The sequence below is a fragment of the Vipera ursinii genome (assembly GCF_947247035.1).
Source record: "Vipera ursinii genome assembly, chromosome: 4".
Lineage (NCBI taxonomy): Eukaryota > Metazoa > Chordata > Lepidosauria > Squamata > Viperidae > Vipera > Vipera ursinii.
The window spans coordinates 32,139,080-32,153,398 of record NC_139514.1 but is presented as its reverse complement, the minus strand read 5'-3'; the positions used below and the strand labels follow the sequence as shown (position 1 = coordinate 32,153,398).

Genomic DNA, 14,319 nt, shown 5'->3' with positions numbered 1-14,319 from the left:
CAAGCTTAGCAGTAGCCTTCATTCTATGTATATGCCTGCTTATTAGGGCTTTCACCCACACCCCAAGCGGCATTATTACAAAGTCAGCTTATTGCCCCCAACAATCTGGGTCCTCATTTTACCTACCTCGGAAGGATGGAAGGCTGAGTCAACCTTGAGCCTGGTGGGATGCGAACCTGTGCTAATTGCAGGCAGCTGGTGTTACTTAAGGAGGCATTAGCCCACTGCTCCACCAAGGCTTTTTTTTGCCTTAAAAAAAGGCACTAGGTCTTATTTTCCGGGGGATATTTTACTTTAGGACTGCTGCAGCCAGGCCACCCATGCCCTGACATCTGTCGTGCCACTGCTTGACTTCTTCAGCAGCCACTTGTCGCCTCTTGTGGCCGGACTCCACGTGGTGCATTGCACTGGTGCTGCTGGTCACGGCAGGACACCACATGGTGCTTCATGCCAGTGCTGCTGGGCTTGGCAGGATGCCGTGTGGCGCTTCGGGCTGTTGCCGCTGCTCATGGCAGGACTCTGCATGGCACTTTGGGCTGTTGTCACCGATTGCAAGGTGATGCATGGCACTTTGGGCCATTTGCCGGAGGCCGCATGGTGCTTCAGGCCGTTGCCACCACTCATGGCAGGACACTGCACAGCACTTCAGGCCATTGCCGCTGATCGCAGCAAGGCACTGCACAGCACTTTAGGCTTTCTGCAAGAGGCCACATGATGCTTCGGTGGCAATGGCCTGAAGCACTGTGTGGAATCCTGCTGTAACCGGCAACGGCCTGAAGCACCACGCAGCATCCTGCCACAACCAGCAGCACCGGCCCAAAGCACAACTGGCAGCACTGGCCTGAAGCACCATGTGGCGTCACCAGGAGCGGCAACGGTGTGATGAGCCACACAGCAGAAGTGTTGGGGCATAGGAGGCATGCTTGCAGCAGTTCTACCGGAAAGTGGGTGTGGAGTGTGGTGTAGCTCCATCACCCTACCCCTGCCTTAGCTTGATTTTTAGGCATGTGCCTCACCACAAAACTAGGGCTTATTTTCAGGGCAGGGCTTATATTAGGCCTCCCCCCAAAAATCAAGCTAGGACTTATTTTCAGGGTAGGTCTTCCTTTCAGGGAGTCATGGTATGATCCTGTCTGACCAAACTTTAGTTTGACTCGAGCACCGTATACATAGTCAACTTACAACAAAAAGAAGTGACTTACGACCATTTTTCACACTTATGACTATTACGGCATGTCTGTGGTTATGTGATCAAAATTCAGACCCTTGGCAACTGACTCATATTTATGACAGTTGCAGTGTCCCAGGGTCATGTGAAGGGAACACCTGCTGCCGGCATCAACTTCCCATCGTCCTGTGCGCTCCCACAGGGAGGGCCTTCTTAGGGTACCGCTGGTTAAGGAATGCCGGCGGGTTATCCCCAGGGGAAGGGCGTTCTCTGTGGGCGCGCCGGCCCTTTGGAACCAGCTTCCCACAGAGCTTAGGACCACCCCCGACCTTCACTCATTTCGTAGGGACTTGAAAACTTGGTTTTTTGAGTTGTCTGGCCCAGACTGAGGGGTTTTAATTTTTAATTAATGGGGTTTTAGTTAAGTTCAGGGATTAATTTAATCTTAGTTTTAATCATTTTTAATTGTATATGATGTATTTTAACTTTTAATTTTCCCTGTAAACCACCCTGAGTCCTACGGGAATAGGGTGATACATAAATTTAAATATAAATAAAATAAATAAATATGATCACCTTTTGCAACTTTCTGACAAGCAAGGTCAATTGGGAAACCAGATTCACTTAACCATGTTAACTTAACAACTGTAGTGATTCATTTATCAACTGTGGCAAGAGATGTTGTAAAAATAAGCAAAACTCACTAAACAAATGTCTCATTTAACAACAAATTTTTGGCTCAGTTGTGGTTGTAATTTGAGGGCTATCGTTATAGATTTTTGTTTCATTTTGAGTGTTTTGGTATTTTCATAAATACATTTTTTTTAAAGACAAGGACTTGCACGAAAAATTCTTTTGTGCACGAAACAAATGTATTTTGACTCAAAAGTTCAACTGAACCATTCTGAACAGTGACAGTTCAGCCAGATGGACTATTTTGTTTGCTGGTCTTAGCAGAGACAAACTCAGAGGTTTCACATGGGATAATGGGGCAAAGCTGGTGGGACTATTTTCCCCACTCCATTTTCCCTGCATGATTTATGAATCATCCACCATTTGATTTTCCTAGTTCTGTATAAAAATGTAAAATAGCACTGTTAGAAAATAGGCACAACACAATTATCATTAAGTAAACCAGTCACATAGACACAAAGAACAAATAGGTAATAAATAGGAAAAATCAGTGTGTACAACTTGCATTTCTAACTTTTTAGGATTCCTGTATTCCACGTAACGTGAACAATTTAACCAAACAATACACATCATGAATTTGCTTGTATAATGCATGAATACAAGTTAATTACCATGTTTATGGCATTGGCATCTGCTCCTAGCAACAGCCATTAAGAAGCTAAAACATATTTTCACTTGTCAATGTATTTTCACTGGATAAAAGGAATTGATTTTCCATCGGCACCTTTCTCCCAATAAGCACTGCCACTACCCATAAAACATGGCACATTCTACCAGCCTTTTACTCTTTCTTCTGATGTTCTTAACACCTTCCTTTTCCTTAGCTGCAATGGGGCCTTGTGGTGACCTGTAAATATGAACATATGTTGGATCGAATATAGCTCATAACAAACTGGTGATTTTGTGGTCCATTCATAGAATGTTTTGCACTTCTCCCTTTTGCACAGTTCCTTTTTATTTCTGGTAACTACAGAAACATCAAAAGAACCTTAACTTTTGGAGATGGAATCCTGGGATGGAATAATCACAATGTTGCTATATTTTAAGCATTGTTAATATTTTTGCACCTTATGTTTGATGTGTTTAAAACTGTGACAAATCACCATTTCCTTTTAGATCATTTGATCAAAAGACAAGGTGTATACAATTATAAAATAATTAGATCAAAAACATTTAAAACATGTTTTAGTAAGTAGCCCTTTATATTTAACAAGTCTAACTTTTAAAATAATGCCTTAACAATTGAGACAGATACAACTGAATATTATACAACTTTCCCCCTCTAAAATAAAAAGATCATACACACAATTCACTTTTTTTAATAGTTACTTTCCTCACATAGCATTAATTCCTGAATAAAATCAGAACATTTACAGTAATTTGAGCTGCTTGTTGTTCATCAATATTCACAATACTGTAACCACATATTCCCCTGTATCAAAATTGGGAAACTACATTTACATAACTTTGTTGTATGAGGCAATGCAATGGGAAGCAGAGAAAAAGCATATATTACATTGGGATTAGTGACAAACCTGAAACATTAACAATTACTGTTGTTGTCTTTAACCTGTTTTTTCAGCCCCATTGTGTATTACAGAGGTTTTTTCAGCAGTCAAAAGTGATAATTCCTATATATTTACAGAGTCCTCCTGTGGTAAAACTACGTTTTATCATTATTGGGTTCTTTAGTCTATAGAAGTTGAAAGCTTTCTGAGGATGAATGTTATTTTACATGAAATGTATACCAATCATAAGTGGGTGATTTACACACTACTCTTCCCACAATCCATTCCACAAACGTTTCTTGGAGAGCTCCTCTACCAATAGCTTTTTTTTAAAGTTTTGCTCATAGATTTTTCTATTCTTTTGTCTATGAATATAGTTTTGCAAAGATGGATCTAAAAAACCTTCGTGTTTTCTTTTTGGAACAAACTCTAGAGCTTCCTTCCAATTTCCAGTATTTTTCAGAGTTAGTAAGATCATCATCATTTGATCCAGAGTAAGAACTTTGGCTCCAGTTTTCCAATGAAAGTATCTTTCTAGAGGAAGTTGTGCTGTTGCCAATTTCAAGCGCTTTGCACGAGCAAGAGAGACTCCCTTCTGTATTGACTTATCAACTAGGGATCCAATTATATAGATTTTATTATGGTCAAATGTTTCCATTACATTGGGAGAATCAGCAGTTAAGTAGACAATCTGATCTCTTGGAAATATTTCAGCATAAGACTTTTCCGTCACTGTCACAAATATATTGTCCCATGCATCTCCGTAACGCTTGAGGAATTCTTTGTGGTATGGACCATCTTCTTTAAAATTACAGTAATATAAATGAAATGGTTCTACAGATTTACGATTGGCTCCTTCACATTCCATCATCTGTTTCACTGTATTCTGCATCTCTCTCTCTGACATATCATTGTAATCCATGTCAAATACCAGAGGCTGGCCAAAACTCATAGCCTGAGCTGCTTTCCAATTGTACAAAACATCCATTGAGGAATCCCAAATGGCACGTAACAATCTACTTTTTGGTATTAGCTCTTCATTTTCCATTGTTTTTCTAAGTTCCTCCCTTTCTTCCTGTTGTTTTTTCTTTTTTACTTTATCGGCATTCTTTCTCATTTCTTTTGAAGCCAAAAAGGCCAAATACCTATTTCTTGAACTAACAGAGGGATATTCAATCAACTTCTTTAACTGTTCTTCAGTAATATTTTCTGGAGCAGCTTTACCTAAACGCCTAGACATGTCAATATATTCCTTAATAGCTGCTATATTAGGTTCTTCCTCAGGCGATGCTTTTTCAAATGCTTCTTTTTCCAAGCCAGAAAGCACAACCAATTTCCATTCATCTAGATTTATGTTCTCATCAGCACTTTTTGAAATATTTTTGTTTAAATAAATCATCCTCAATGTTCCACAAGTACTGATTTTACTGGGCATTGTTAAAAATAACCCATATTTTGTCATTTTCGGTGCAATCAATTTGAAGGCTGATCTTCTAATCAAATTCAATAAATGCATGTTGAAAAAGATCAGAATTGAGAGTTATGATGTCCAATAGATACCTATAATTACACATATACAGAAAAGAGAAGATATTTTAGAAAAACAAACCTGAATTTGTTCTTCATCGTAATTATTATAAACATCAGTAATACAAACTGATTTTATTTACTGCATTTTTATTCTACCCATTTCTTATGATTCTGAATAGATTGCAAAATAATGCAATGACACATAAGGGCTGAAAATAAAAGTATTAAAATCAGAGATTTTAAATTGAAAAAGTAACCTTTTTATGATTTCAATCATATTTTTGGAGAAGCTCAGATTCCTGCTGAGCAAGTCAGTGATGCAAAGTAGACAGAACTGTCAAGCCTACTTTTTAAAAAGCACATATATGTATATTAGGAGTACTTTAAAGCTCATGGCACAGTTTTTATGTAATATATATTATATATGTATGTATATATATTAAGAGTATTTTAATGCTCAGGGCACAGTTTTTCCATTTCTCCTCTCGGAATGACAAAAAAAAGCGCTACCAATGTGCTTGATTCAGAAACTGCTCTAGGAAATGTAGCCAAGGGATTCATGAGTCACGGAATAGTAGAATTCCTGGTTATCTATCCATTTAAAGAAAAAGACAGACATGAACAATGCAAAAGAGAATAAGAATAAGCAATAAGCATAAGCAGAATAAGAATAAGCAATTTTAAAAGCAGAGTTAAAGTAGAAAATGGAAAAAAATAAAATCCCACAATTGATTTAATTTATATGATGCAGTGAGGGTAATAAAAACTACAAGGGTAAGGAGATATTCTGAAAGTGAGACATATTTTTAACTCTGTCAAAAAGTTTATTGGAATATGGATATGAATGTGAAAGACAAAGGAAGAAATGAAAGAAAGTTAGATTGAAAGTGGAAAGTAAAAGAGAATGACTATTTTATAAGGTGGACTACTTCATGGAAAACTAAAAGATTGATCTCACAACAAATAAAAAGAGCATGTAAGGAAAATTATATGGAAGCTCCTAGAAACACAAAAGAACTATGTTAAAGAGTAACAAGCTTATGAAGTTACACATTAAAAAGTAGTATTAAAAAGATTCTTAGTGGAATGGTGAAAGTAAAAGAAGCTGTCAATAAAACATATATAAGAATGATTGCTGCAAAACTATGAAAAGAGTGATTTTGATGTGAATAAAATCTTAAGATGTATATGGAGTTTGCTTATGGAGTGGCTGCATGAGTTGTTTAATTTGTAGATGAAGATTACATATGAAAATTGGCAGGGTACTGTACTATTATTGTAGTAGTGGAAAGTAGCAAAAGCATATACGAAACCTTGGAGGGAAAATTAATTTATTAAGTGTGCCAGGGAATATGTATGATGGATTTCTGTTTGAAAAATTATGTGGGATGACAGTAAGAAAAATTTCGTAAGTACAGTCTAGCCTTATTTATTTATTCATCAAATTTGTATAGCTCTTAACTCAAAAAACAACCTATGGCTTTTTAGCCATAGGATATATAGATTTGATTTTTGCCTTCAGCATGTCATTGAGAAATCTATGAATGTGAGAAATATAATTTTAATGTATAATAGTCAATTTTGAGACAGCATACAACAAAATGAATAGGCTTGAAATAAGAAATGATTTGTGTAAATCATTGCTCAATGTGGTAATGTATGAAAACATAAAAGCATGTGATGCTTCCACACTTACAAGAAAGTAAGATAAAGACATGATGTATTTCTAATTACCTTCTTTGTTGCTATATAAGGAATACTTCTGATAACGTTAAAATTGTATTGTTTGAATGTATATTTTAAATGTGTTTACTGAAAATCTGAATTATTTGTCACAAGTTTAAGATGTGCAAAGGACAGTACAAAGCAAGAGATAGGGTGTAATTTGTTGCAAGAAATGAATATTGAAATAAACTATGTACAGTGAGGGGGAAAAATTATTTGATCCCCTGCTGATTTTGTACGTTTACCCACTGACAAAATGATCAGTCTATAATTTTAATGAAAGGTTTATTTTAACAGTGAGAGACAGAATAACAAAAAAATCCAGAAAAATGCATTTCAAAAAAGTTATAAATTCATTTGCATTTTAATGTGAAGTAAGTATTTGATCCCCTATCAATCAGCAAGATTTCTGGCTCTTAGGTGTCTTTTATACAGGTAACAAGATGAGATTAGGAGCATTCCATTTAAGAGTGCTCCTAATCTCATCTTGTTACCTGTATAAAAGACACCTGTCCACAGAAGCAATCAATCAGATTCCAAACTCTCCATCATGGCTAAGACCAAAGAGCTGTCCAAGGATGTCAGAGACAAGATTGGGCTGGAATGGGCTACACGATTATCGCCAAGCAGCTTGGTGGAGAAGGTGACAACAGTTGGTGCAATTATTCACAAATGGAAGAAACACAAAATAACTGTCAATCTCTCTCGGTCTGGGGCTCCATGCAAGATCTTACCTCGTGGAGTTTCAATGATCATGAGAACGGTGAGGAATCAGCCCAGAACTACATGGGAGGATCTTGTCAATGATCTCAAGGCACTTGGGACCATAGTCACACACAAAAAACAAACAAACAAACAAACAAACCAATTGGTAACACACCACACCGTGAAGGACTGAAATCCTGCACTGCCAGCAAGGTCCCCCTGCTCAAGAAACCACATGTACAGGCCCGTCTGAAGTTTACCAATGAACATCTGAATGATTCAGAGGAGAACTGGATGAAAGTGTTGTGGTCAGATGAGACCAAATCGAGCTCTTTGATATCAACTCAACGTGCCGTATTTGGAGGAGGAGGAATGCTGCCTGTGACTCCAAGAACACCATCCCCACCATCAAACATGGATTTTGAAACATGCTTTGAGGGTTTTTCTGCTAAGGTGACAGGACAACTTCACTGCAACAAAGGGATGATGGATGGGGCCATGTAACACCAAATCCTGGGTGAGAATCTCCTTCCCTCAGCTAGGGCATTGAAAATGGGTCATGAATGGGTATTCCAGTATGGCAATGACCCAAAACATAGAGCCCAAGCAACAAAGAAGTGGCTCAAGAAGAAGCACATTAAGGTCTTGGATTGGCCTAGCCAGTCTCCAGACCTTAATCCCATAGAAAATTGTGGAAGGAACTGATCGTTCGAGATGCCAAATATCAGCTTCAAAACCTTAATGACTTGAAGAGGATCTGCAAAGAGGAATGGAATAAAATCCCTCCTGAAATGTGTGCAAACCTGGTGGCCAACTACAAAAAACATCTGACCTCTGATTGCCAACAAGGGTTTTGCCACCAAATACTCTTGTCATGTTTTGCGAAGGGGTCAAATACTTATTTCACTCATTAAAATGCAAATCAATTTATAATTTTTTTGAAATGCATTTTTCTGGATATTTTTGTTGTTATTCTGTCTCTCACTGTTAAAATAAACCTATCGTTAAAATTATAGGCTGATAATTTTTTTTCAGTAGGCAAATGTACAAATTCAGCAGGAGATTCAATACTTTTTTCCCTACTGGAAATATATGCTTCAGGCAACTTTGCTGTATGGCAGTAGGAGCTGGGAATGTCAGGAGAAATAAAAAGTAATGAAAAAGTAAAGTGAATGAAAAACGAGTGAAAGTATTTGTATACTGTAAAACACAGATACAGATATGGTAAAATGTATTTTATAAAATTATATTACCTTTTATTTTTTAAATATTTCGTCACTTGATATATTTGTCTATAGTAACACACCTCTGAAGTTCTAGAGAAGAAAAACAGCTTTTAGAAACTTAAAACTATGCTTGATTTCAGTTAAAGCATTAACATCCCATTCAGACTGACAGCTTCTAGGCATTTATTATGTTAAAGGCAGAGATTTATAATTGGGTATCATCAGCATAAGGATGATATATCATCCTATGGCAATAGATGAGCCGTAGGAGTTAATAGTGGAATCTCTTCCCCAATCACCAACTGGAATTAACCCTGGAGAAAGGAGCCAAATCAGAACATCTTGCAACCTTCCGCCAGTTCCCTGAATCAATCCTGGATACCATTGTCAATGGTATCAAAAGAGAAGTCAAGCAGAGCAAGGATGGATGCACAATTGTCATCTCACCCTTGTCAGAGATCATTCAAAAAGGCAAGAATGTTGTTTCTGTCTGAAATCCTGATGAAAAAGTGGGCATTTTGTATTTTTTCCTTTTCTGCAGTTTTTATTTTCTTTTTTTTAGTTAGCATTCTTTTTAATTGTAATGTTTAATAAAATTATTATTTAAAAAGGTCACATACAGAAAAAAGGCTTATGCCAGAAAAATTCCCTTCCCAAAACATGGAAGCTAATGACACCATTGACAAAACATAATGAAAAACAGATAATGAGCGTCTTACTTTTCTCCTTATTGTAAAGCATGCCCATTCAAAGAGATTTAATATTTTTTTTTAGCCATGTGTGCAAAAATCTGATTTTAATTTAGAATTGCAATATATACACATGTGAAACCCACACATTACTGAGAAGTGGCCATCTCCCAGCAGGTCTATTAGAGTAAACCACATTATTTTCAGTGAGATACAGGCCACTTGTTAAAGACTCATCTGATCTGAACACAATTATTGGTGACTACACCGGCACATAGTTCTCTTGGCAATAATATCTGTTTGCTACCTCCTTCTATGTTTTCACTATTTTCTTAGTCTAACCTACAACGCAGATATTTCAGATGGTTTCTAGTCTAAATACTAAAGCTTTACTGCTATGGTTTTCCGAGATCAGATAAGGCTGACTAATTATTGTTTAAGAAGAAATCACACTGAATTCAGTGCAATTTCCTTCTGATAGACAAATCCAAGTTTTATTGCAACTACGCCTAATTAGTGTCAGAAATAATATAATAAATTTCTTCATTCATTCTTCTTTTTCTATTTCACTGACGGACAAACGCGGCAACATTAAAACAGCCATCACTTCCTTCCCATGTTTAAAAAGAGTACTATCTACTGAATAATTTCGAGAGGAGGAGCAGCAATATTAATTTTTTCAAAACTAAATCTATTATAGTTAATAGATTCGCCACTTTCTTAGGTGGTGAAATGGACCGAATTCATTAGGTTTCATGTTTTAATGAACAACCTTGCTTTTTAATACCTCGCATACTTACCAACGCGAACATCTAAGCATGCCTGCCCGCTCCGGAATGGGTCCGTCCCCTAAACATATCCCATCTGAAACCCTAGAACTTAGACTCTTACAGATGGTTCCGTCAGCGAAAACAAGTTCTGTAGCAGTAGTTGCCATTGATTGGAGAAGGTCCTTGTCATTCACTGGGCGCCGTTGACAGTTTCCTTCCCTCCCCCCCACCCCCGCCAAAACAAGTTTACGCGCGTGCGTGTTTGCTATCGCGAGATACTGCTCACCTCCTGTCTCGTCAGCCGGCATGAGTTTCTTGCTGCCTCAGTTAAACAGCAAAAAGGAGGTGGATGAGGTGATTAAGACCGTGGCGGAGAAAGTCCTGGTTCTTCGCTTTGGTAGAGATGAAGATCATGTCTGTCTGCAATTGGATAACATTGTAAGCCGGCATTTGCTTTGTATTTATTTGCCGTTCCCAAATCTAAATGGCGTACATCACAAAACGTCTGCTGATCCTAAAATAAAGGGAGAACATTTGTAGGTCAGGGTTGAAGCGAGGGGGCTTTGGTGCTCTCTGAGCTTGGCTGTTTTCTTGCAGATTTTTTCATTACCTAAACGAGACTAGATTAGCACGGATGATGTTACCTAGTTTGGGTAATGAAACGTCTGCATGAAAACAAGCAAGCTCAGAGAGCACCAAGTACCCAGATCTAAAATATTTCCTTTTGGTGCCAAAGGAAGTCAGATAGATTTCCTGAGCTGGCATATTCCATAGTGAACAAAACTGTCATTATATTTTTATCAGACACACATCTGATGTTAATAGAATCTGCAGCAAAGCCTCTCTTAATTTAAATGGAAACTAGTCAAGGAGAGAAGCAACCTAGAACTAAGGAGAAACTTCCTGACAGTTAGAACAATTAACCAGTGGAACAGCCTGCCTCCAGAGGTGGTGAATGCTCCACCACTGGAGGTTTTTAAGAAGAGACTGGACAGCCATTTGCCTGAAATGGTATAAGGTTTCCTGCCTGAGCAGGGGGTTGGACTAGATGACCTCCAAGGTCCCTTCCAACTTTTTATTTTTATTATTATTATTATTATTATTATTATTATTATTATTATTATTATTATTATTAATTATATGGAGGGATAGTTTAGTAGTTTTGTTATCCTTGCTATCCAAGCTACAATTATTGCTAGTGTATTTTGAAAAGTACATGTAATTATAATCCAGCTTTTATGTCTTTTCAGTCACAAAGGATCTCAGTACATTGAGGTTTAAATTATTCTGTTTTTGATTGCTATTACTATTAAAAGCTTTGATTCTTTTCTTCATGCATCCAGTATATCACATCTTTGATTTCTTGACAGCTTGCAAAAACAGCTCATGATTTGAGTAAAATGGCTGCAATTTATTTAGTGAATGTAAGCAAGGTTCCAGTGTACACCCAGTATTTTGATATTAGTTATATTCCATCAACTGTCTTCTTTTTCAATGGGCAACACATAAAAGTGGATTATGGGTAAGTTGATTTGCATGTAGCCAAAGTGTGATCATGTTTGTTGATATTAATTTTATTACTCTGATTTTGTATGTTTATTATGCAGAGCCATTAGTTATTTTGGCTTGAATTACTCTGATTTAATTAGGTCACAGAATATGCCAAGACAAAATCAAACAAGAATGAAGGAAGCCAGGAAGTATTTTCTGTCACACTTTTTGCCTATTAATTTGGATAAGGTAGGATTTGTATGCAGGATATGTAAGCAGTGATTGAATGTCAGAGAAATAGGTTGGCATGACTTATATCACAAGGCTTATGGGGATGGGAAGTTGGTGAAATAGCTAAATGAAGTTGCTAAATATTTAATATTTTTGCCCTGTGTCATATAGTGATTGTGACAGCTTCTGTTTAGTTAGAAATATACAGTTCAATCAGAGGAGTCTAAACTTCTGCATGCAGTTGTATTCAGCAAACCATGGCATGAGGCAGTGCATTGATTCAACCACTGACAGATTGTTTATTATGATAAATGGTATCAATTCACAAAAGTGTTAAGAAATTAATGTTGAAGACTTTATGGATCATAGATTCCCAAGTTGGATTTCTGAAAATGAAGTCCTATTACAAATGATAAAACATATTACCAGGCATATTGAATCTGTATGTAAATATTTCTATCATAAAACATGGTTGCAGTTAATTTTATATTGTGAAGCACATCTTGTAAATCAGCTTTCTATCAGAAATAGGTAATGCTCTGTCATTGATTGCTAGCCATAATGTCTAAATAGAAACTCCTGGTCATATGTCCTGGATAAGTTTCATTACCCATTTAAGAAGATTCTTGAGAAATACACGAGACTGGATGAACTTTTAATTTGATCTTTCAAGGTTATATAAAATACTAACTAATATATTTTGTAAAAGTGGGGGGCTTGGTAGATTTAGATTTTGAACTACTTGTATTTTTGAATTTCAACTATAACATTTAAAATTGGCTTCATATTTTTTTCCTAAATAGATCTCCAGATCATACCAAATTTGTGGGAAGTTTCAAAACAAAACAAGACTTCATAGATTTGATTGAAGTGATCTATCGTGGAGCGATGCGTGGAAAACTTATTGTACGAAGTCCAATTGATCCAAAGAATATTCCAAAGTATGAACTTCTCTACAAAGACATTTAAATGCCCTTTCTGGAAATAAATGAAAGTTGTAATGGGCACATCCTACGACTGATTATGCCATGGCTTATTTGAACACATGTCCCAACTAAGCCAGCAAAAAGAAGTAATCTTATCATGATCATATTGGTCAATATAAAAACAGACAGATTTTCTGTCATTATTTTCCTTAAAGTTATGTATGTCATCAAGTTGCTAAATTGCTATTGTTATTAGCTTACAGCCTATATTTTTCTCTTAAATTTTTAAATAAAGGAACCTGATCTAAAGCAAACAAATGCCTTGGACTGTAAACAAAAATAGAAACTTTTTCACACAATAGACAAAACCAAATAAATCATGTAATAGCCTAACATTAAATAAGTTACAATTAAATCACAATTTAGCATATGTGAACCCAGCCATAGAAATCACTCGTTTGTTTAATGTCTGTTTCCATGGTTTCAAACAGACTGATTATAGGATGGTTGAGGGAGGAATAGCAGAATTGTTCTGTAAAGTAGGAGCAATTATTCTAGTTGTGGGGAATAGAACTGCTGGCAAATAGAGAACAATTCTAACTGGATAATTTAATCTTTCTTCTCTGAAGGTGCAGTCATTTTAGAGCAAAAATAGTATTATATATGATTTGATTATTGTGGATAAAATTGAAACCTGGCTATGAGAAATGGTAAACTCTGTCTTCTGTTTCTATTGTGAAGTGGGTTCCGGAATGTTAGGAGAGCAGATTATAGCTATGGTTCCTAAAAATAGATAGGTAATTTTACCAGGATGCCTGGAGAGAACAGATTTTTATCCTTTCCTTTTCTTCAGAACTCCAGGATAAGGTGAGAATTTTCTATGTATAGTCCTTTCAGTAATAGATTTCATAAAATAGTATGACTGATTATGGAGTTGCTGGTTTATCTATTTGTGCAAATCTATTTTAAAACATCAGTAAGAAAAAATGCATAGATTTCTATACAGAGACATACATTCATACATACACACACACACACACACACACACACACACACACATATATATATATATATATATATATATATATATATATATATATATATATATATACACACACACACACACACACACATGCCTATAGCTCTAGAATCAATCGCCCAAAGTTGCCTGAAAAGCCATGTTCTTACTAGCCTCCGAGGTTGCCAGAAGGAGGGACATATTCAGCTCAGGGGACAAGCTATTCCATAAGACGAGAATACCTGATATTAGGCCACCCTTCTGCCACAATGACTGATAGGTCAGGATCCTTTGTAGACACTGGTCATCTAGATGAGACAGTATATTTGGGAAAGCCAAGTCTCTTAAATATTCAGTTCATATAGGGCTTTAAAGCTGGTGACCAGCTCACTTGGAAATGGACTCCAACCAGTTCAACTCTGCAGTATCAAGACTGACCATTAAGCATATCGGTTTATTTATTTACTTGTGTCCTGCCTTGGCTGCAAACATGTCCAACACACCCTCCTATTTTCCCTACAGCAACCTTGTGAAGCGAGTAGGACTGTGAGAGAGTGACTGACCCAAAGTCAGCCAACTGCCTTTTATGGCTAAGGTGGGACTTGAACTCTGGCCTGCTTTCTATCCAGGTGCCTTAAC

General features: G+C 36.7%; 2 protein-coding genes across 4 annotated transcripts; one reads left to right on the top strand and one right to left on the bottom strand.

The window, feature by feature from the left end:
• Positions 1-3,175: 3,175 nt before the first annotated feature.
• On the bottom strand, positions 3,176-10,206 carry TRMT10C (tRNA methyltransferase 10C, mitochondrial RNase P subunit). Of its 3 annotated transcripts, XM_083361317.1 has the most exons (3): positions 10,045-10,206; positions 8,583-8,645; positions 3,176-4,929 (listed from the first exon to the last, which is right to left on the bottom strand). In XM_083361317.1, exon 3 carries the CDS (start codon positions 4,883-4,885, stop codon positions 3,635-3,637), a length of 1,251 nt encoding a protein of 416 aa, XP_083217443.1. In that variant the 5' UTR covers positions 4,886-4,929; positions 8,583-8,645; positions 10,045-10,206; the 3' UTR covers positions 3,176-3,634. The 3 variants fall into 3 exon arrangements, with proteins under 3 accessions (XP_083217443.1, XP_083217445.1, XP_083217444.1); XM_083361319.1 differs by lacking the exon at positions 8,583-8,645 and having other exon boundaries at positions 10,045-10,070; XM_083361318.1 differs by lacking the exons at positions 8,583-8,645; positions 10,045-10,206 and adding an exon at positions 7,359-7,534.
• A 97-nt stretch (positions 10,207-10,303) lies between these two features.
• On the top strand, positions 10,304-13,445 carry TXNL4B (thioredoxin like 4B). The gene is made up of 3 exons (XM_083362819.1): positions 10,304-10,452; positions 11,385-11,536; positions 12,540-13,445. The coding sequence occupies exons 1-3, from the start codon at positions 10,321-10,323 to the stop codon at positions 12,703-12,705; spliced, it is 450 nt and encodes a 149-aa protein (XP_083218945.1). The 5' UTR covers positions 10,304-10,320; the 3' UTR covers positions 12,706-13,445.
• Positions 13,446-14,319: the final 874 nt, after the last annotated feature.